Source organism: Ascidiella aspersa, chromosome 2 (genome assembly GCF_963924565.1).
Source record: "Ascidiella aspersa chromosome 2, kaAscAspe10.2, whole genome shotgun sequence".
Classification (NCBI taxonomy): Eukaryota; Metazoa; Chordata; class Ascidiacea; order Phlebobranchia; family Ascidiidae; genus Ascidiella; species Ascidiella aspersa.
In genome coordinates this window covers 24,365,305-24,387,227 of record NC_139448.1, presented here as the reverse complement: position 1 = coordinate 24,387,227, position 21,923 = coordinate 24,365,305, and the positions used below count along the sequence as shown (strand labels likewise).

General features: G+C 34.5%; 1 protein-coding gene and 1 long non-coding RNA gene across 2 annotated transcripts; one reads left to right on the top strand and one right to left on the bottom strand.

Annotated features, from left to right (window-relative positions):
- The first annotated feature begins 2,698 nt into the window (after positions 1 to 2,698).
- LOC146164431 (uncharacterized) lies at positions 2,699 to 5,615 on the top strand. Its single transcript, XR_014494612.1, has 5 exons — positions 2,699 to 3,719; positions 3,921 to 4,027; positions 4,143 to 4,218; positions 4,494 to 4,593; positions 5,229 to 5,615. It is a non-coding gene; the product is annotated as an uncharacterized LOC146164431 (long non-coding RNA).
- Positions 5,616 to 7,700: 2,085 nt separating this feature from the next.
- LOC146164430 (uncharacterized) lies at positions 7,701 to 9,298 on the bottom strand. Its single transcript, XM_083380726.1, has 2 exons — positions 8,119 to 9,298; positions 7,701 to 7,816 (listed from the first exon to the last, which is right to left on the bottom strand). Exons 1-2 carry the CDS (start codon positions 9,296 to 9,298, stop codon positions 7,701 to 7,703), a joined length of 1,296 nt encoding a protein of 431 aa, XP_083236852.1.
- Positions 9,299 to 21,923: the final 12,625 nt, after the last annotated feature.

Below are 21,923 nucleotides of genomic sequence, written 5' to 3'. Positions count from 1 at the left end.
CGAGCGAAGCGTGCGCGATTTTATTTTGGTATAACGCCATTCCTTGCAAGTTTTCATTAGCCTACATTGCCGACAATAAAAAATAAAAAAAGCTAAAAAATGTATGTCCAATATTTGTGAATACGTTTTCCGTTTGTCCGCGACGCACTTGGCAGCCTTCCACGGCGCAACGGTAAAGAAGCGCTGATCTATATTTCAAAAGACAGCGTCAAAACGTAAACAAACCGAATGGAGAAGGATCATTCGCGCGAAGCGCGATAATTTTTCGCACATACGTAGTTAAAATAGTTAAAAAGTATTTGAAATGGAATCGTGCCTAGTTTGTCAAAGAGGCGGCGGGCCGGACGCATTTAATCGGCGGGCCGGCCCGCGGGCCGTAGGTTGCCGACCCCTGTCCTAGACTATTTTGATAAAAGCGTTTTGTCCAAAGACCCTGGCGTCCCATTACACCCTCGAAAATTAGAGTTAGAGCAACTTAAACGATATAAAGGTGTTTTGCGATTTACGCGAACCGATAACATCTTTGTAGCTTTTGTACTAAAAATAACACCTGTCTAATCTAGAACTACAAAATTAACGAACTGTGAAGTGTTCTAAAGATTACTTTTTATGAGCTCCTGTTTAAATGTATGTTTGATACTTTACATTTTGACATACCTTTGTGAATTGACGTTATGACATAACTTAGTGACGTCATCTCGTCAACCAATTGTCATTCATTTAAAATTCAAAACAGAGACTAGACTTCAATTGAACTTGCACAAAACCGACTAATCTTAGCGGCTCTTTGTTTATGTTTTACCTGAAAATTTTTGGAAATTTCGGAGAAAAATTTGTGAGTCAGAACACTTGACCAAAAGACCATTTCATGTATAGGCACCAACTTCAACAGACGCCTGATATAAACGCTAAGCAAAACTTCGTCTAGTTCTAGATGATGCTAATCAGTTAGAGAATAGCAGTTTTACCCGGTTTTAACAATGATTATTCATATTTGTGTAAACAGATTATCTTATTAATGAATTTGAAAGCCAAAAGGTCGATTAGATCGACGTCATCTTGAATAAGACGTTTCGATATGTATCATCAAGATGTTGTCGATCTAATCGACGTTTTTGTCATTGAAATTCATTATAAAGCTACATTACAGATTCATGCATATATTTTACCCATAAATAATAAAACTCAAAGTTTAAAAACCAGAGTAAAACAGGATCAAACAGTTTTTAAAAAAGGAATACATATTGCGCCTATACTGGCATCGTCAGTTCCTTATTCAAATAGAATCTGTCTGATCCTGTTTTACTCTGGTTTTTAAACTTTGAGTTTTATTATTTATATACGCGTCAGCGGAACGGTGATCGACAAGCAGAAACCTGCTGCCAATGGTTTTGGATTCCATAAAGATACGCCCTTCTATATATTCTACCCAAGTACTCTTCTTCTATAACTGTGGTTGGAATTTCTCAGTAGGCCAACGAGCGAAACAATCCAGGCCGTGCAACAAAAATAAGCTGAGTTTCGGCAAAACCATGGCTACTCATTGTAAACTAACATGTACTTTTTAACTTATTGTCACATCACCGTGAGCAACAGAAAACATCTTTGTTAGTACCAAAATTAAGTCATTCATTATTTATGTTGATTTGTTGCTCTGTGTGTCTAGCTTGAATCATATTGCTCGCCGCGATAGAATTACAGCATTATAGTTGAATAGTTTAACATAACATTATGGAAAAACAAACATACACAAGGATATTTAAGTGCGGTATGAACAAATATTCTGCTTCCGTCGCCAACTTTAATTTAATAACCAAATAAATATAGTTTTTCACATTCAAGTATCAGGAATTTAAAAAAGTTAAATACTCCTAATGTAAATATTGTAGTGGTACAAAGTTTCCAAAAATAACGTTTTTAAAGGGAATTTTAAGGGGGAGAAAGTTAACCAACGCAAAAAGTGTACTATTCATACAACTTCTCTTAGATACCACGCGAATCCTATTGTTAACTACTGAAGCGGGTTACAGAAACAATAAACAAAGTCAGTATTGGTTCATGATACTGCATAAAAGTTTTTCATTTGAATATGGTTAGTGTTTTCTTCTTTAAAACACAACCAAACCGGTAAGCAATGTTTAAAAACATCAAACGTGTACCATTAAAAGTGGCCCATGTGCCGAGGAAAACTTCTTTAAAATTTCGTAAATGTTTTGAAAAATTTATTTAAACATTTATTTTAAACTGTCTTAAAATCTATATCATAGCGTTTACCTAAACTTGTGTCGTCTAGTTTATTGCTTTTTTTAAAGTGTCTTTATATTTGAAATGAATTCAAAATAAAACGCCAAGAACAAATTACTCTCTGAGCTCGGAGTTCTTTCAATAACTTTTGTGTGCCTATTGCCTGATTGACAAAATAATCTCACTACAAACCATCCATTGTATCACACCTCACCTCACCGTAGCGTGGAAAAATACCGAATGTTTTTGTGAGTCATGAAAAAAAACTATTTTCTTTATGTCTTGTCTTGACATTGCGCAAGGAGAAATTCCTTCAGGTAGTTTCGCTTTCGATCCGTGGTTGGAAATGTCACGCTAAAACTTGTCTGGAATTTCATTGTTATAAATGGGGTAGGCTATCACTGTCAGAACGGTGTTTAAATTTGAACACCAAAACGGTCTATACACGTTTAAAATCTAAACACTTAAACACCTAATTTAAACACCTTTGTGTTTAATTTTAGTTTTGGTGTTTAAATTATAAACACCTGAACGATTTTATGTTAAACACCTGATATTTTAACGTGTTTAACAACGATTATTGGGTGATTTTAAGCACAATTGACGAATTTAAACAGGTTTACGATTAAACACTTCATAATTTAACACGTCAATTATTAGACATGTTTATAGCTCAAGTCATTTATGTTGACGTTATAAGATGTTGATTAGGGGTATTGGTATTTTAAAGCACTGAACAGTTGTTTTATGTACGATTTCGTCAAATATTTAACTATACAAGTTTGCATGTATGATCGATTGATCGTACCAGATCACAATAAACGGAATGACTTAAATTATGGTTTCACTTAACATCTGTACGGCTTATTAGGCGTCATTTCATTTTTTTAATATAACGACAATCATAAAAATACGGGTTTGTGTTCTTGACGTGCCATTAAATCCAATATTTGATTTCATTATGTAGCTTGCGAATAACTTTGTACCACCCAAGTAAAAAGCGAAGCTGTGCGGTTGCGCCGCCATGACCTACTTAAATTGCGCCAGCAATAAAATGCGTGACGAACACAATCTTTGGGAAGGACTTTTTTCTAGGGCAATGCTGTATCGCCGTGAAGCTTATATATTTTTCAAGTTTAAATTGTTTAACGTATGACGAACAGTAAGTATTATTTATTAAATGTTTGATTTACGATATATTTTAACTATTTATAGTAAATTTTGTTTTGTTATAGAACAAGTTTTTGTCATATTGTACATATTAAGTACATTCAATAAATCAACTCATGATTGAAATTATTTGAAATTGATTCGGTCCGATGAACATCAACAAAGCATATCCACTGGTCTGTGACTGTGACCAACGCGGGAATTCAAAATGCCGAAAAAAAGTTTAACTTTTAACCAGTACAAGTTATACATTACAGTTAAAGACGGTTTTGCGTATTTTTGGCTTTCGAGTTACTAAGATTGAGGTAAAACAAATACTAATGTGTATAGTGGTGATTTATATATATATTATTTATTTTAATTTGCTTTTTCATAAATGTGTAGTGATAATGTTTTGTTAGCTGTGCAAGACGCTTGAAGACGGGCAGGTCTAGAGTGTGAAATTTATGTTTAAAAAAAGTTTTCCAAGCGAAAACGAAATGTCTGAAATTGGATTTTTGTTTCAGAATTTTAGGTATTTCATTCATAAATCCAAAAGCAATGAAAGTTGTAAGACTACTTCATAATAGTTTGGTGCCATACACATGTAGACATGGAAAATTAAACGAAACAGGTTTGTAAGCTATTTCTTGTCTAAAGTAGCACTTTAATTATTCTGTTAACAAGCAAGTATGCTTTTATTAAATCATTATTATTAAAGGTATTTAGATTACACTGCTTTGTTTCAGGGCAATCAATAACAGCAAACCATTTGCTCTTTTCAACCTCAGAAAAACTTGGTTCACAGGAGATTAGGTTAAAAATGTAAGTAAATTTTACTTACATGTTTTACATTAATATAGTTTATTCCCATTTGGCTTTTATTTTGTTAGTAGCAGCCAGCAAATTATTTTTTTTTATCTCTGTAAAATTTCTGAAGTACTTTAATATGTGTTTTAGTTTCAATTTATCATTTCCATAGTTTAAATCTTACATTGAAGCTTTAAATGTAAAATTTAATATGTAGTACTTTTGGTATGCTACTGACGCTTTAATAAAATGATATAGTTTACATAATTAGAGTTTTTATTTATTTACAGGAATTTTAACTGCAGTGTAAGATGGTAAAATAAAAGTCTGTGACAAAGTTCAAGTGGAAAACAACAAAAGAGTATAGATCTACTAAAATTGATACACAAGGTAAACAAACTAAAATTTTCTTCTTCCCAAGTTCATTTATCGAACCTTAAAATTTGTGGTAAATACATATAATTAAATAGATATTTAATTTATGTGTTGTGTTCCATAACTTGTGTATAATGTTTGATCTGCATGTCCCAGTAATGGGCGACTTTTTTTGGTCAGATTGTTTATCACTAGTTTAAGCAATTATTTTGATAAAACATAATGGTCAATGCAATATTCTGGCTCACATATTTACTTTTTATCTGAAATTATTTAAAGATTTAATTGGGTTTTTATAGTAGGGTGAACCTTTTTTTTAATTGTAGTGGGTCATAAAGATATTAATACAATAAAAATGAACTTGTTTTGTAATCATTGCGATGTCTTTAGGTTACAGTGTAACATAAATAATACATTTTCTAATGCTATGCTCAAAGAGTACATTGCCACCAAACCTAGTAAATGTCATAATAATATGCTTTTGTAGTGATTGGTGACAAACTAAAACATATTTTTATGACATGACATGTAGTGGTTCTGGTGAATAACTTGAAAAATTTACTATGAGCAAATGAATAAAGAGTTGTTCAGTGATAGTGTATAATTTAATCACTGCAGTGTATTATATTGATCTAAATTTTATTTCTTAGGCAGCCATGCTCAACTCGTCTTCTAAAAAGAAAAACTCTTCGAGGCCTTTATTGGGCAAACCTTTGGAGTGGACGGCACAGCAGCTTTTCTGCATTGGTATATTAGTGGATGGAATGGACATTAAATTTGTGGAAGAACAACACTTGTTGAACAAATTGTTAAATTATATTTCATTGATATTCGAGCCTGTTAATATACACGGGATTTAAGTTATCCATCCTACTGCTCTGTGTTTTTATATGTTTTAAACAATGTACGAAAGGCCCCACCTTGAAAATTTGCCAAACATAACAATTATAAATATTAAAAAAAGGTTTCAAATTTGTAAAATATCTTCTTTTTCTCTGTTTTTCTTTTTATCACATACGCATTTTGTTTGCATAAACACCTGCATTGTATTAAAAATGCGATATTTATATTATTATTCGTTTTGTTTGGTAAAATAAAATTGTATACCTCATAATATATTGTAAAATTTGTTTGGAAACACTGAATACTAGCATTAAACACCTGGCAGAATAAACAAAGCCTAAACACCTGGAATTTAAACATGTTGAATTTTAAACGTGCTGACATTTCGCCCCTTTCAGGTGTTTAATTTTGGTGTTTAACCGAATGACAGTGATACCTACATCGTCATGCATCGTTTTTTTTTAATTGTCTGTAAACACTAAATTAGGCTATCGTTGAAAGTGTTTGAGACCTTAAATTACTCTTCTATTCGTCTCCTATAGAGAAATCAAAAATTGGATTTATTTTTTAGGCTTTTTTTATAAATTTGTAACAGTTGCTACACAGCCCATAAACGTATGGCATCACACCTTTCTTAGGAACTAACATACTGATCTTCATCTCGGAAAATATTTCGAACTTACTTGTTATAATACCTGAAGGCTGTTAGCAAAGCCGATTGAACGATTGTTTGCACTGAGCTACAGCAAATTAAACAATGTGGTATAATGCAGTGGTTCTTAACCTTTTTTAGCTTACGGACCGGTAAAATTTCAAAAAAAGTTTTGCGGACCGGTGGACCTTCAAAAACCAAAATGTAATTACGACAAAAGTATATGCAACTTAAAGCAAATAAGGGAAACGTCAAAAAAGCAATTTGCTTCGGTCTTTTTGACATCATAGGCGTTTTACGTACAACACTTGCACCATTGTGACGAACAATAAAGTCCCAAGTAGTAGACCATTAACGTTATGTTGCGTCACAAAGCAGCAAATTACGGAACTGTCGAAGTTCTACATTTAATGACAAGCTTTTAACATCTTATATAAAATTGTAATATATTTGGCGGACCGGCGGGGAAGTTGATGCGGACCGGCACCGGCGGTTGAGAACCACAGGTACAATGTACAATAAGCGAAGCATCATTATATTTCAATCTCTAGCTAAATAATTAAGATTTTAGCTGTCGTTCTGCTGGGTCTTCTATATCAGCAATAAGAAAGTCTGGGTCTTTCCATACCGCGATGTAACCACCACAACTCTTTCTGAATGGTATATGACACCTGGTGAAACTTTAAAAAGTCCCCTTGTAAAGCGTATTTGTCTCTCGGTCACAGTAAAAATAAAAAAGAACATCCTACTGAAACCCCCCTTTAATAGGAACATGTTTATCAACGCGCTGGGAGCCGACCTGCGCACGACTACAAATTCGTATTAATATAATACAGACTTTTTATGACATATTTCCTAAAAATGTAACAAACATTGCTGTGGGGGAATTAAATAAAAGGGAAGTGGCCCGATTACCACGTAGACCAGTGGTTTTCAACCTGGGGGTCGCGACTCCCAGGTGGTTCGTTTGCCTTTTCTCTGGGGGTCGCGAAGACGACGATTTAATACCAATCACTATTACGAGAATGTCAATTAATTGCCATAAAAAATATTTGTAGATATTAGTGAATGTTGTTGACAGTGAATGTTTAACCATCAGCAGCCAGGAAGAAAGTTTCGAAACTGTTATTTTAACAGAGTGTGGGCTTACTATTAAGTTCCCGGTATCACTCATAGATAGCCTACGGCAGTGCTTTTCAACCTTTTCTGGAGGTACACACTTTTACGTTTACTGAAGAACTTGTACAGTACACACACCAGCCCTTGCAATTGGTCCAACAACTAAGTGAAAACTCTAACCTGTAATCCAAGTTGCAATTACTTATATTGCGCTATATGTTTATTCTCAAATTCAATAAAGACAGAAATCAGAAGCTAAACAAGTGTTTACTGTACTGAAAAAAAACTGCTATCCATTGTCGCAACAACGGCGTTGTGACAATAACTAGTTATTGCATCACAATAACCATTTTATTACGAAAAATATTTTGGGTATGATGTCAAGTAGAGCCAGATCTCAGGTGTGCCCTGGAACTTGAGTTTTATTGTTAAGACGTTGCCACATTTATATTTAAAGATTATTTTTCTGTGTTTAACTTTTAAACTTGGCCACAGTTAATGAGGTGCTTCAAATATATTTTAAGTATCCAAGACACTGGTAGTGGTAATAACTTAAAGTGAAATATGTTGACTGTCCTCTTTCGTACATCACTGTATGTACAACATTGGCCACTTTATGCAGCGCTGTAAGTGTAACAGTTGCAAAACAGAAAATGGACAATTTTTGGTACTTATAGATATTGGCTAGTATGTATTCAGCTATCAAATTAGCAACACAGTGCTTCGTCAAATGTCAATGTACACCTGAAATAAATTGTTTTAGAATTTACCCTGAATTTCTGTCATAATAACCACATTTTTACAATCACACTAAATGTAAACTACTTTGTATTATACAAATCCAAAATCAGGGTATCCAAATTTTTCCAGAACCATTGCTAAATTACACATCAACCGAAAAAAACATTTTTTTGCTTTTAACTTACCTGAGCCCCTATCAGCTGCATAACCTCTAGATGAATGGTGATAATCTTTAGACATTCCATTATCAGCATAGCCACTATCTCTTGTGCGACCAACATCTTTTCTTGGCAGATATTCACTTTTATGGACTGGAGATTTGTCGAAAGTTGCTCGTGAGGCAGTGTAGGTGCTACGACCTCTTGGTGGAGAACCCAAATCACCACTATTTGCTCCAGCATATCTACTTGTAAACTCATCTGGAGAAGGATCTCTCACACGTCTTGATGTTGGCGGCGAATAAGATGTATCAACAAATTCTCTTCGATCTTGATAATCCAGATCTCTTGAAGCATCTACCCTCCTACTTATAACAGGTGAGTATTCTCTTACTCCATGCTCTCCACGTTGAATCACAGGTGGAGAATAGTCCCTCCTAGCATCCATTCTGCGAGATCTTACAGGACTTTCTTCCCTGTAAGGTACCCTGGCAACTGGACTTCTTGACCGAGCATGTGATTCATAACGCCCACCATAAGGATCCCTTGACAGAATTTCAGTACCGTAGCGAGCAGTAGCATCATCCCTTCTGTCACTATAGCGATAGCTGTCTGCACCTGAATCAGCCCTTCGATAGTCATAACCAGTTGACCTGGTATCTGAAGCCATTCTCGAGTCGCTGTATCCTCCAGAATGGGAATATCCCCCTCTGCGAGAATCTCTATCATCAGCTTTGTATACACCACGAGAATCACCATAACTGCTTCTTCTGGTATCGTTGTAGCCACTGTCCCGACCTCCTGCCCTGTAGTCATCAAAACCACGGCTAGGCCTTCCCCTGCCATATGATTCATCGTAACGATCTGACCGACCAGAAAAACTTCTGCTGTCTCCTCGTCCACCACCTCGGTAACCTCCACGACGTGGCCTATCCCCAAATGAAGCTTGTTTTTCTGCTTTTCTGACAGTTACACATCTTCCTTGAATTTCGACACCATGCATTCGGCGAATTGCTTCATCAGCAGAAGATTGGTCCTTGAATGATAAAAATGCGAAACCCCTTGAGCGATTGGTTTCCTGGTCTTTCATCACCATTACTTGTACAACTTCCCCAAACATGTTAAAACTTTTTTCCAACACTTCTTCATCACAATTGTGGTCTAGACCACCAATAAAAATTCTTCCTACAATTTCTTCACGGCTCATTTTATTGATATAATTTTTTCAGTAAAATACTAAACACAGGCTAACTAAATCAGTACAAAAATACAACAACCCAAACATAACAACATTTCTCTACTGTAGCAAATCCCTAATTTCCATAGTAATGTGCAAACTTAACAGGGCTTAATTTTGGGCTTCAATTCTAAAATTCTCTTTAAGTCATGTATATTTGGAACTGATGGTGTTGTCTTTACTTAATTTGTAACTATATTCTCCTGTGTTATTCGAAAGTATTGGATGTCATCAATGGTCAATGGGTTATGGAACTACATCAAGAAATATTATTTCTGGTACCAATGACAATGTTTCAACTTTCAGTAAAGAATAACTTTAGTATTTATAAGGCACATTAAACTATTTTAGTGGCCAGCAAGCATGACATTGTTCCTTGAAAATATGATAATTATATTTCTGATATAGCAAATTGGAAAAGTTAATAATCCATAACTGTTGCATCAAAATAACTGAACTCTATTTACCCTTATGAAACGTAAATTTACAGAATATAAAGATTTTTACTATTAATTGGAGAGTCTTGTTTGTATGAGCACTATTCATGCTGTATATAATGTTAACGTACCAAAATCAAGTGTAGGTAGTGCTCAGTTGCATTTCTCATTAACCTTTGTTTTTAAAGCCATAAAGATTCTGCATTTCAGATATTTTAGTCAAACTTATTGCCAATATGTAGAACATGATCAATTGCAGGAGAGCGTAAAAGGCATGTATGACATTCATGTAATCAATTACAGGAGAGCATGGCAAATTCCGAAGGAAAATGATAAATACTTTTTGATTTATCAAAAATGTCATGTATTTACTGATATAACTGGCTTTTAAAATAAGCTTCTTTCCTTCACCATCATACATTAGTGCCATGGATTACCTATTTTCATTTGTTTTTTACCGAATTCCTCCTGCTGCCACTGGGAGTTTTTATCAATTCATTCACAAATATAGGCCAGATTCAGATAATCAAAATACAAATGTTCAGACTATCAATCAATCAATCAACAGAACAACTTTCAAATGATCAAATTCAAACCAAGCTTTATATGTCATATAACCAAGCCTTTAACTTACCATCATAGCAAATAACTTATCTGTATACTTAATTCCATTTTTTATCAAATCAGTAATATTGTACATGTTGAACAAAGTTGCACTTGATTTAGTACAACTTTCCGTAGTTCCACAAACACAGATTTTTATAATCGTCAAAACAATACTTTTCCTATGAGAGATGATAAATTGGGTTGTTTAAACAGCCAAACAACCACCAACTGCAGTAGTTTACACGGCCAGATTTAGTAAGATTAGTTTTGAGCAAGAATCCTTAAAAAATTTAGGAAAATTTCGAAGCATTACATAGACATAATTTATGAATAAAATGAAATTAATTCATGCTATTTGTCTTACGTTTCGTTTATTTACAAAGTTTTCTAATGATAATTGGTTGCTAAAGTTTATTGTTACACTTCTGTTTAGTATTTAGAATTAGGAAACCACAACATAGGATGAAAAAATGAGATCCCAAATATAATATAATTAATGTGGGTAGTTGATTACAACATTTGTAAGTGTCCATGGCTCTGCAAATGTGATTTATTGCTAAGGCTGAGGACAGTTATGCCTATACTGCTGTTCCATACCAAAAAAGTGTTACAAAAGCTTTACATAAGAATAGGACAAAAATTGGATCTTTATAGGAATTTATCAAGCTCTTATAGTTACAACAGACCCAAGCATTACTAGGCCATTTTCATGGTCTCTATGTGCGGCAATAGGAGTAGGTAGTTTTGGCTCTAACTTCATGTCGACGTATTTTTGTTCTCTGATGTGGGGTATTAAAAGTTGACACACCCAAAATTGAAAAAATACTGTTTTAATTGTCTTAGATCAAAATCTAAAGCCTTTCGGGTGGACACTTTTAAGTTCAATACAAAGACGAGCTGGGCAAATAGTCATTCCTTATCTTTTTTCTAAAACTTTGATCACCTCATTTCAGGGAGAATTAAAGCTTAATAACACTTCAGAATATAAAAATTTAGAAAGATTCTATTTGCCTGGAAATCTGGTACGGTAGCCAATTCATCAGACTTATAGAAAAGGTATCTTCACATAATTATGGGTTAAGAGTATTGGTAATCAAAAAATGCCAAAAATATAATAATACTGACCAACCCAAACACAAACCAAGACCCTAAACTAAATATTGTGTTTTGATGTAATAATTATTTGAATGTTGGGGACAATCTTAAGTTCGGGTGGGCATAAAATTAATTATGGCGATGGTGGGGTTTTTCCATTGAATACATTTGCCCACCCCTACTATATACCAATGCAAATATTGTGTTGTATTTACAAAATTATATATATATAATTGAGAAGGGAGTTAGGTTGAAACCACTTGAAACAAATAACGCATTCACTGATTTGGTGGTTTTCACCTGACTGTGTTTAAGGATTTTTGTAAATACTGCATAATATTTGCATTAGTTTACAGGTTAGTCGTAGCCCATATTTAGAGGTCTGAGTTCGGATTGCACCCGGCTTAATATTAGTAAATTTAGTTTTCCAAGTGTTGTATTTTTTTTATAAAGGGGATAAATAACAAAAATGTATAACTGGGAAATTTAGCTAAATAATAAGACCTATCCAAACCCACACCCTGACTCAAATAATGTGAGTTGCTTTAATACCTAATTAAACGCATTGTGCGCTAATACACCAATGTGTTATGTAACAATAAACATTGGAGCAAAACTATTTAAAGCCCAAAATCATTTGGGCTTTTTGCCAGCGTTCAAACAATAATTAAATTAACACAAACTATTTCCGTTATGGTGCACGTTTGGGTTTGGGCCAGTCTGCATTCTGGGGCAGGTGTACACCTAAATTTTTCATATATTGAAAATTGATTGTGTACCATACTTTTAATTTGGTTGGGGTTCAATATGGGGTTGACAGACTAATATCCTATTCCATTTTGTTATGTGTACAAAAAAAAACTTAACTACTTTCAAGCCACTTCAAGAGATATTAAAACCAATCTGTAGAAAGGCATACTGCTACATTTGCATAACTAATAGACTTTACGGTACTTTGGTTCAGCAGTGGGAATAATTCTGATGAACATTGTTCTTTTTCAACAGGTAATCAAAAATAGCAACTAGATCATCCTAAAAAAACAACATTCACAACTTCCTCTAAATATTGTTTAGCAGTTTGAGAGAGTAGATGGACTTCCAGGCGCTGTGCAACTTCTGGTAACTTTTCAATATATGCATGTGCAAAGAAAGTGGAATTTTACTGCTTTTAAATTGTGCAAACATATAACAAATTATATTGGGTAATTAAATTTTATCAAAAGGACTAATTATCTTTTAGGTCAAACCAGATTTTAAAACACAACAATCTTTCATTAAGTCAGATATTTTTCTAAAGCTAATAAAAGCATTGTTGAGCACATAGTTGTTGCATTTTTTTTAACAGTTAACATCCACGATAAAATAAATTTTATCTAGAAAAATTTACATTTTTCACAAAATAATCTAAAAAGTATTTTTGAAAATTAATTTCAACATTTGTACTAAAAAATCATAATGCCGTATCAAGCTACATCAAGGCCACTGTGGAAAGTATGACAGAGGCACCCGTGAGATTTTTTGGCGCTCTTTCACTATTGTACGTGAAAAGTTATGCAAAAAAAATAAAAATACCGCATACCACAACGCATATTGTTTGGGTTAGCGTTTGGGTGAGGGTGGGTCAAGTAATATTATGTTTATTAATAATAATAACTTGTCCAACCCTCAACCAAACCCTAACCCAAACAATATGTGTTGTGGTATGCGGAATTTAGGAAAATTTTTTATTTTTTATTTTTACGTACAATAGTGAAAGAGCGCCGATTTTTTCAACCTTACACGAAAAACTTCAGTGTCACCCCTCTTTATATGTTTACAGAGCAAATTTTTGTATTTTAAATAAAAAAACACATTCATAATCCAAATTGTATAATCCTACATCTAGAATTGAATCCAAATTGAAATAATCTAGATTGGCGTTTGGCAACTATGTTAACTTGTTAAGCAATGAGCTTATAGCACGCTCTGTAAAATAAAATTGGCAGAAGTACGTCAAGTCTGATGGGAATTTATAACAACCTTTTAAATGCAATTAAACTACAAATTATAATTCTTCAGGTCGTATTATTTTGTTTGTTTACCTCTTATTCTACGTTTTTGCATTAATTAGTTAAAAAAACAAGGCAAACTATAACATAGGAAAAATACCAGTTGACGTTTTATGCCATAGGAATACGTTCGTTTCACTGATCTCTATGAAACCTGGATAGCGCAACTAGCGGCACGCGTGAGCGGTTTTTGAAGCCAATTAGAAGGCTGAAACGCCATCTTGTAAAGGTCCTAAAATGCGCAAAATTTGCATTACGCCTTATGGAGAAGGGTGTTAGTGACAGCGTTTTCTGACTATTTAGGAATGCTTGTGACTTAAAATTAGTGGTTTCTAAGGCCGCAAGCCATACTTCAATTATTTAAAGGAGAAAAAATAAATAAAACTGTATAATTAACGCAAAAATCTGCTTTTTAAAGACGATTAAACCAGTGTATTTTTCCCATTTATTTTTAGACTACTTATAACTTAAAGTTGGTGGTTTCTAAAGCGACAAGCCAATATCTGACTATTTAGAAACAAAAAAAACGTTAAAAGCACCTATTTTTTGTGTTTTTTTACGAGACTAAACCAGTATGACAGTTTTACACTCAACTATACTTATCTTTTATTAAATCTTTTGTTCAATTCTTTCTGCTCGTTGGTTACTTTTGAGTTAAAACTATAATACTACTAAAATAATGCTCTGCATTTTTGTTATGTAAAGGCTTCTATTTAAGTTTTATTTTATTTTGTAGACAAACATGGAACAAAACTCGTGTTCGGCTAGGATATCCTTAACCAGGTTATAATTTAAAAAACCCAAGGATGCATTTTATTGGATGTCCTGAAAGTTATCCATATTTTTGCATATACTTCTATAGACTGACACAGTCGGTTTTAAAAGTAACTTGGTTGCTTGCAGCAAAGGAAAAAACGGGTAATACTAATTTACGGAATGATGAATGGTCGGAATGGTCGGAACGCTCACTAATTTACGGAATGGTCGGAATGGAATGAATAGGGCCGAAACTAATTTGATGAATGGTCGGAACGGAATTAACTGTCGGAATGAAATGAACGAAGCTGTAGGAACAGAATGAACTGTTGGAATGAAATGAATGAAGCTGTAGGAACAGAATGAACTGTCGGAATGAGATGAACGAAGCTGTTAGGGTTAGGGTTGGGGTTGGGCTTAGGTTAGGGTTAGGGTTGAACTTTCGGAATGAAATGAACGAAGCTGTAGGAACAGAATGAACTGTCGGAAAGCTTCGTTCATCTCATTCCGACAGTTCATTCTGTTCCTACAGCTTCGTTCATTCCATACCGTCAGTTCATTCTATTCCGACAGTTCATTCTGTTCCTACAGCTTCGTTCATTTCATTCCGACAGTTCATTCTGCTACTACAGCGTCATACATTCTATTCCGACAGTTCATTCCGTTCCGACCATTCATCAATTTAGTTTCGGCCCTATTCATTCCATTCCGACCATTCCGTAAATTAGTGAGCGTTCCGACTATTCCGACCATTCATCATTCCGTAAATTAGTGTTACCCGGAAAAAACGCAATAATTGAAAAATATTTAACAACAGTAGCAATAAACAAATAGTACAAATTTAAAACAACAAGTGAACATGTGATTAATAAAACTTATTGATTGTTAAATAAAACTAGCTTGCTAAGCTTTTTTCTTATTTTTTCTCCCACTATTATTTTTCAGAGGTTTCCTTTCCAAGATGGTACAGCCTTATCTTACTGTAGCACTTCGATACAACTTTGATTAGTTGAAAGACATGATTATCCATCACTGTACTGTCAAACATGTGACTATCTAAATCAGGAAATAATTGGGATGCATTAATACTGTGTAATACTGATGTTGCAATGGCATCTGGAATTCCTGTATTAATCGGTAATTTTCCACCAGAACATGCCAACAATCTTAAGAAGCATTTTTCGGTGTCAGAGCACACCCTAATTACACTTTCTGATGGTTTCATAAGACCTCCTCTGTCTTTGAATGTCAAAAAACTGGGTTGTGCTCATTTTCTGGGAACCAAGTGCCAAGGAGCAGGTAAAACATGTTGTTTGTTTTTTTGCCATCTTTGCAACATACCCTGCTATGTATGTAATAGCTGCTTTTTTATATTTTGATAAAATTTTTATGTTTGGACTGTCACAGTAATCATGGTCTGTTGAAATGGGCAGACTTTCAATGAGGTCATATTTTTTAATTAATGCCACATCAGTTAACTTTACCTCCGTATAATTTGTTTTACAGGTGTCGCTTATTGCATCCAGAATTGTTGTTGAATCCTGGTTGGAGCAATTACCATTTGTACCTTTAATACAGCTTCTCATCAAAAGACGCTTGAAGGCTGCTGTGAACTGTTGTGCTGTTGGGTTATTATTGCAGCCACCAGCAGTTCGGACAGCACTGAAAAACAATTCTAGGTGATCTTGGCTAAACTTGTACATTAACAAATAACTTCGAACAAACCTTTTGTGCTCTGGATACAGGCTAAAAAACCAACAAAACCAGTTTTTCTTCTGGAAATGTGCTTTGGAGTGCTGTCAGTTGTTTTTAACTGCATTATGTAAGTAAAACATTCTGAAAGAAAGGGATCCCATACAAACTTATTCGCAATCCGAAGGGCAGACTTAAAATCTTTGGCGAGGGGATTTCTTGAATTTAAAATGTCAAATAAACGATCAAACATTCGTAAGAACCTGACAGTTGGTGCACATCCCTTAAATTCCTTTAGTTTTAAATTCTCTGCACAATATTGGATGGCATCAGCCACCCTAGAACTCATTGCCTGTGCTGCAAGGTTTACCTTCATTTTTTGCTGCTGCCATTTGATGTGTGCCAGCTTAAGCTTGTTGCCCAAACGCAAACCTTCATTTTGGTGGAGTTTTTGCAATGTAATAATGTATTGCCATTTGATTTTTCCTCCATCTCCATTCACCAAAATTCCCCAATCAGCAAAAGTATTTCGCACAAGTTTAAGCATATGGCAAACATCAAGAAGAACATAAATCCGCTCGGTTTTGTTCGAGGGATGTTTAAAGTTTGCTGTTAAGCAACCTGGTATCATAGATGCACCAAGTTCTCGTAAAAGTGAAATGACAAGAAGGACCGTCGCATGTCAGAGATACTACCTTTGCACCAGTGTATGAAACACGCTGAATACATATTTTGACGATGTTTGCACGCTCTGCACCACTTAAGCCATCTACAAAAAAATATGCACATGGCACCTTCCAACCACTATTAATACATACAACCATTAAAACGAGAACATCCTTCGCATATGGTAAAGAGTCGTCATCATAGAGACCATTTCCATGATCTACAAAACCACGAAACTTTTTACCATCCCAAGCAATATGTTTCCTAATAGACATCTCGTCAAGCATAAGGGAGCACATAACTTGTTTACCATTGTTGTGGGCGATTCTCACATTTTCTTTAATTGCAATAAAAGCTGGTTTTGTAAATCCTGGATCCGCATCTATTTTGCCGTACCATTTTCGAATCTGGGCTTGGTGAGGTAATGAAAAATCGAAACTTTTACGGACAAATTCATATGCTTTAGAGCAGTGGTTCCCAAACTGTGGTACGCGTACCACCGGTGGTACGCGAGAGTCTTTCAGGTGGTACGCGACTAACTTCAGCATACGTATAAATTTCGAAAACGTTCAACTTTTTAAACTTTCAGATTGGGTAATTTGCCGTGCTGCGTTTTAGTTACCTTTAACTTGAGGTTTCGCACGTTTATGACGTAACACTTATCTTGTTCAAGATAATAAAACGCTAATTGTTAGCTGGTTTAATATATATGTAGTAATAAACTAATAGTGAGCGGTGTAGTTGTAGTATGTATCGACCAGCTGGTGAAGAAAAAACAACTATCGCATTGAACCTTGGGTTTTGTTTAATTTATGGCTTCTTTGTCTTCCTGGTATGGCGTTTGGTAAAGTTTAATTCTGCTTACTTATTTTGTATAATATGCTAAAATAGTTAAAGCAGCGGTTCGCGGTTCTTAACCGGGGGGGGTGGAGGGCGCGCCCCCCTAGGGGTGCGCCCAGGAATTCTAAGGGGGGCGCGAGCTCGACTTTATATATTTTTAATTTTTGCAGTGATTTTAATGGTTTCGTTTGGGTTAGGCATAATTCCTACATACAAACTCTGTTTTTTGCCAACTTTAACATTAAAACTGCAAAAATTTTCGCGCTGCGCGCGAATCTTATAGTTCCCTTTTAGAAAATCCATGGTATCACCGTCCTATTAAATTAACTTATAGATAAACGATAAAAGCTATCGCCCTTTCGGACTATTTTTCATCCATATTTTATATATGATAACAGGCTATAGCAACAGGGGGAGTCGAACTTTTTTTGCGCGAAACTATATTGTTTTTGCAATATTGCCGTTGTATTGTGTATCGTTACATCTTTTGAAACACGATAACGCAATGTTTAATATTTGCGCTTGACATTTTTTGCGCTCGACATAATAACTCTTACAACTGTGGAGTAAATGCCCTCGCAACACGTTTGTCAAAATCAGCTCGATAAAATCAATGTGTCGAGCTCGCGCAATTTGTTGCGTGCCCAATGCGAAACGCCTCTTCGGTTGCAGTTTAGCCAATTCGACCAACTAAAACTCAAAATTTTTCGCGCTTCGCGCGACCAACAATCCCTTCCTTCACTATTTTCCTGTTTTCTCAGTGATATTTAATTGCAAAATGTCGAAATATTAGGGGGGCATGAGAAAATTACCAAAGGGGGGCGCGGCTGAAAAAAGGTTAAGAACCACTGAGTTAAAGTTTGAGATATTCTGGTAAGGTGTAACTTAGGTGGTACATCAACACTTTACAAAAGCTCAAAATGGTTCGCGAGAAAAAAAGTTTGGGAATCACTGCTTTAGAGGAATAAAATTGTAGAGTAAGTGCAAATGATTTTAAAGCTGCTGAATATTTAAATCCTTTGCCAGATTTTGTTTTTTTGATTCTTGTTAATAGTTCAAATGGTACCTCTGCTAAACACTGCTTTAACATGTCTTCACAGCGAGTTGAAATTAAATTTTTATCCTTTAAAATTTTAATAATCCCCTTTAAAGAATTGACCTTCAATTTTAATCTTCTCGCTTTTTGTCTTGCAACTTTCATTTTCTTTTTTAATCGTATAATTTTTTCATTGCTTTCTTTCAATTTGTTCTCTTCGTTTTTTGAATAAATGTTCAAGCAGTAATGATGGTCATGTATTATGTAGTTCTTGGGAATCTTAAGTTGGTTGGTTGATCCTAGCACTTGTAGTCTGGCATTTGGTAGTTTTCTTTCTTTTGTTTGCTAAAAAAAGTTTTACACTTTATTTAAACTTCAAGTGTGTTTTAGTTTTTTTTAAATAATATTTAATACATTTTGCTTAGGATACACAGTGGTGTGTCACAAATGTTTACTTTTTACATAGTATTTTTAATGTTTAACTATAAATGTCGTTCATTGTAATACCCTAATTTGTTATATGGGTCATTCCACATTTAATTTAAAGTTTTTCAAAATTTTTGCACCCATCTATCAAAGACCTCAAAGGGAAAATAATTTTGCAACAGACTCCAGCTATAGTGGCACTTTTAATTTTTATGGCTTGTCTAACTTTGACAAACTAAATCAATGGGTTCGAAAAAATTATATTTAGAAATAGCTAGATATTTTACAGGACAATCAAGAAAGTAATTAAATTAATCAATACATTTGTACAATGTACATTTGTACAAAATATAAATATTATTAGGCATATTGCCACATAAAGACCAGTGGTTCTCAGCCTTTTATAAGTCATGCCCCCTTTTATAAGTCAGGTCTCTGGACATACCGCAAACCAAAACAAAATGGTTTAACTAACTAAAAATTAAAATATGACATGTCTGTTGCCCCCTGAAGACTTCTTTGTGGCCCCCTGGGGCCTGAGGGACACATTTGAAAAATGCTCCTTTATTATTATGTGTATTTCATGAAACAAAACCATTTAATTAAAATTTTTTTATACCTAGTTAATAAATATTCAATATTAGTGAATATTTGAAATTTATAAATTAATAATCTGTGTTGGGTTTCCGGCTCTTTAAATTAAGCATGGAATGACTATCCAGGTAATTTTGGAGTTGATGCGAGGTTTCTAATAACTAAACTACTATAGTATAGTATAGTAATTTAGTTATTAGACATGTCTATCAGCTCTGATATTATCAGTATGGTATGTTTATATACATATATATATATATAGAATGTATATATCTACCTTTTTTAAGTATTTTGGAAATTTTTTATGTCTGGTCAGAACCGCATCGCTGGCAAGTCGCACTTTATATCCAGTCCGAATTATTTTTTTCTCAGCAAAATGGTCGGAACACACCATCGAATGTTTCGTCGGCGCCCAATTGCTACGGTGAATGTTTGCCACCCAAAGATTTTTTCTTTCCTGATCTGCTGGAAATCTGTCAAGAGTACTATTACATAACTCATCTATAATAGAGAAATACTTCTAAAATTCTACGGAAGTGATTTGTAATAATTATATAGAAATTGATGTGACTTCTGAATGCTAATTACTGACCAAGAAAACCATTTTCAAAGATTGGCTATACTACTACAGTTATTATGAGTTTTATAACCAGTAAGACAACACTCAAACTGGATATTTCTGACATCTATTATAATTATCATACTTGAAAAGTTCTCGGAAATTTTCTCTTTAGGACTGTTTCTTCATCCGAGCTACCATCACTGTCACTTCTACTAGCTTTTTTGCGTTTGCGCTTTAGGCAACCAAACGCACAGCATTGCATGCCTGGCATTTTTATACTTTATTTGGATAGTTAAAGCAAAACTGGTCAACTGCAATACATATTCAAATATTATCATCAGCAGTCGATTCTCATTACCCATCTATAGTTGGGTAATACTAATTTACGGAATGACGAATGGTCGGAAATGTCGGAACGCTCAATAATTTAAGTGTTACCCCGTTAAAACAATTATTAAACCAACGCACAATATTTGGGTTACAGTGGGGGTTAGCGTTTGGGTGAAGGTGGGTCAAGTGTTATTATATTTAATAAGAATACTGTGAGCGTTCCGACCATTTATCTTTCCATAAATTAGTGTTACCCATCTAGTTTGAATTTGCTACTTCAAAAGTATTTATATACATGCCACTGTCAGTGCCTCCTAAGAAAAAAATAGACAGAAAATGGCCAATCTGTTCACGTTGTGCTCAAAATTACTATTAATAAATTTCTGGCCGGTAACTGTCTATACTCCAGAGTTTTACCAGCAGCTTCTCAATCAAAAACTAAGCTGAAAGGTTGGGTGGCATTGAAGTGGGAAAAAAATCATACTGACCTAGAATTATACCACAACGATGACCCGACAAAACTTTTTAAGGAATTGCAATTACTTAAAATTTCAGAAATATATAAATTAGAATTTGGGAAATTTATGCACAAATTCCACAGCAATGCTCTACCTCCCACATTTAGCTCTTACTTTACTAAAATTTCTGATATACACGATCATGTTACTAGGTTAAAGGATACTAGGCAATTATTTTTACCTCGCACAAACACATCACTAGAGCAGAGATCACTTGGCTACTAAGGACCAGTGGTATGGGGAAATATTGATATCAATTTAAAATCATTATATATAGTGAAATGGGGCACCTTGACTGGTAAACCTGTTGGTTGTATCGGTGCCTCCTGGCATAATATTCTTATTGCATTTGTTGTTGTATTAACGTTATGTGCCAAAATAATAAAATTGAATTGAACGCACATAATTTGTGTTAGGGTGTGCGTTAGCGTTTTGGGTTAGGGTGGGTCAATAATGAATATAATAATACCTGAACCACCCAAATCCAAAGGCCAACTCCCACCCTAACCCAAATATTGTGCGTTGATTTAATAATTGTGGTAGGATTCTAGACCAGCGCCGTGCCTATATATTGAATATACACCCCATCCGTCAGAAATCAGTGCAGTTCTAAGCAAAAAGGTCTACGACAATCAGTGCATTCAAAGGATCAAAAAGTCCGACTTTTAGACTTTGAGGTCTTGGACAATGCACTAATTTGCATTAAGAAATGTGCATAAGAAGATTAAGTTTAACAATACTTGACCTAACCAAACCCAAACGCTAACCAGCGCCCTAACCCAAATAATGTGCGATAATTTAATAATTATAACGCTTCAGGCCCCAATACCTCAATTTGTGACGTAATAATCTTAAATACAATGGACGAGAAACTATCTTATGCCCATCCGAGTATGGGCTTTTTTCCCTAGCATTTAAAGAATTATTAAAATAACGCACATTATTTGGGTTAGGATTCGGGTTAGCGTTAGGGTTTAGGTGGGTCAAGT

Bases quoted from the DNA above. Each gene is read 5' to 3' on its own strand.
- LOC146164430 (XM_083380726.1), bottom strand. From the start codon at position 9,298: ATGAGCCGTGAAGAAATTGTAGGAAGAATTTTTATTGGTGGTCTAGAC. The intron at 7,817-8,118 runs GTAAGTTAAAAG...TTACACTTACAG, and splicing joins TGCAGCTGATAGGGGCTCAG to CGCTGCATAAAGTGGCCAAT.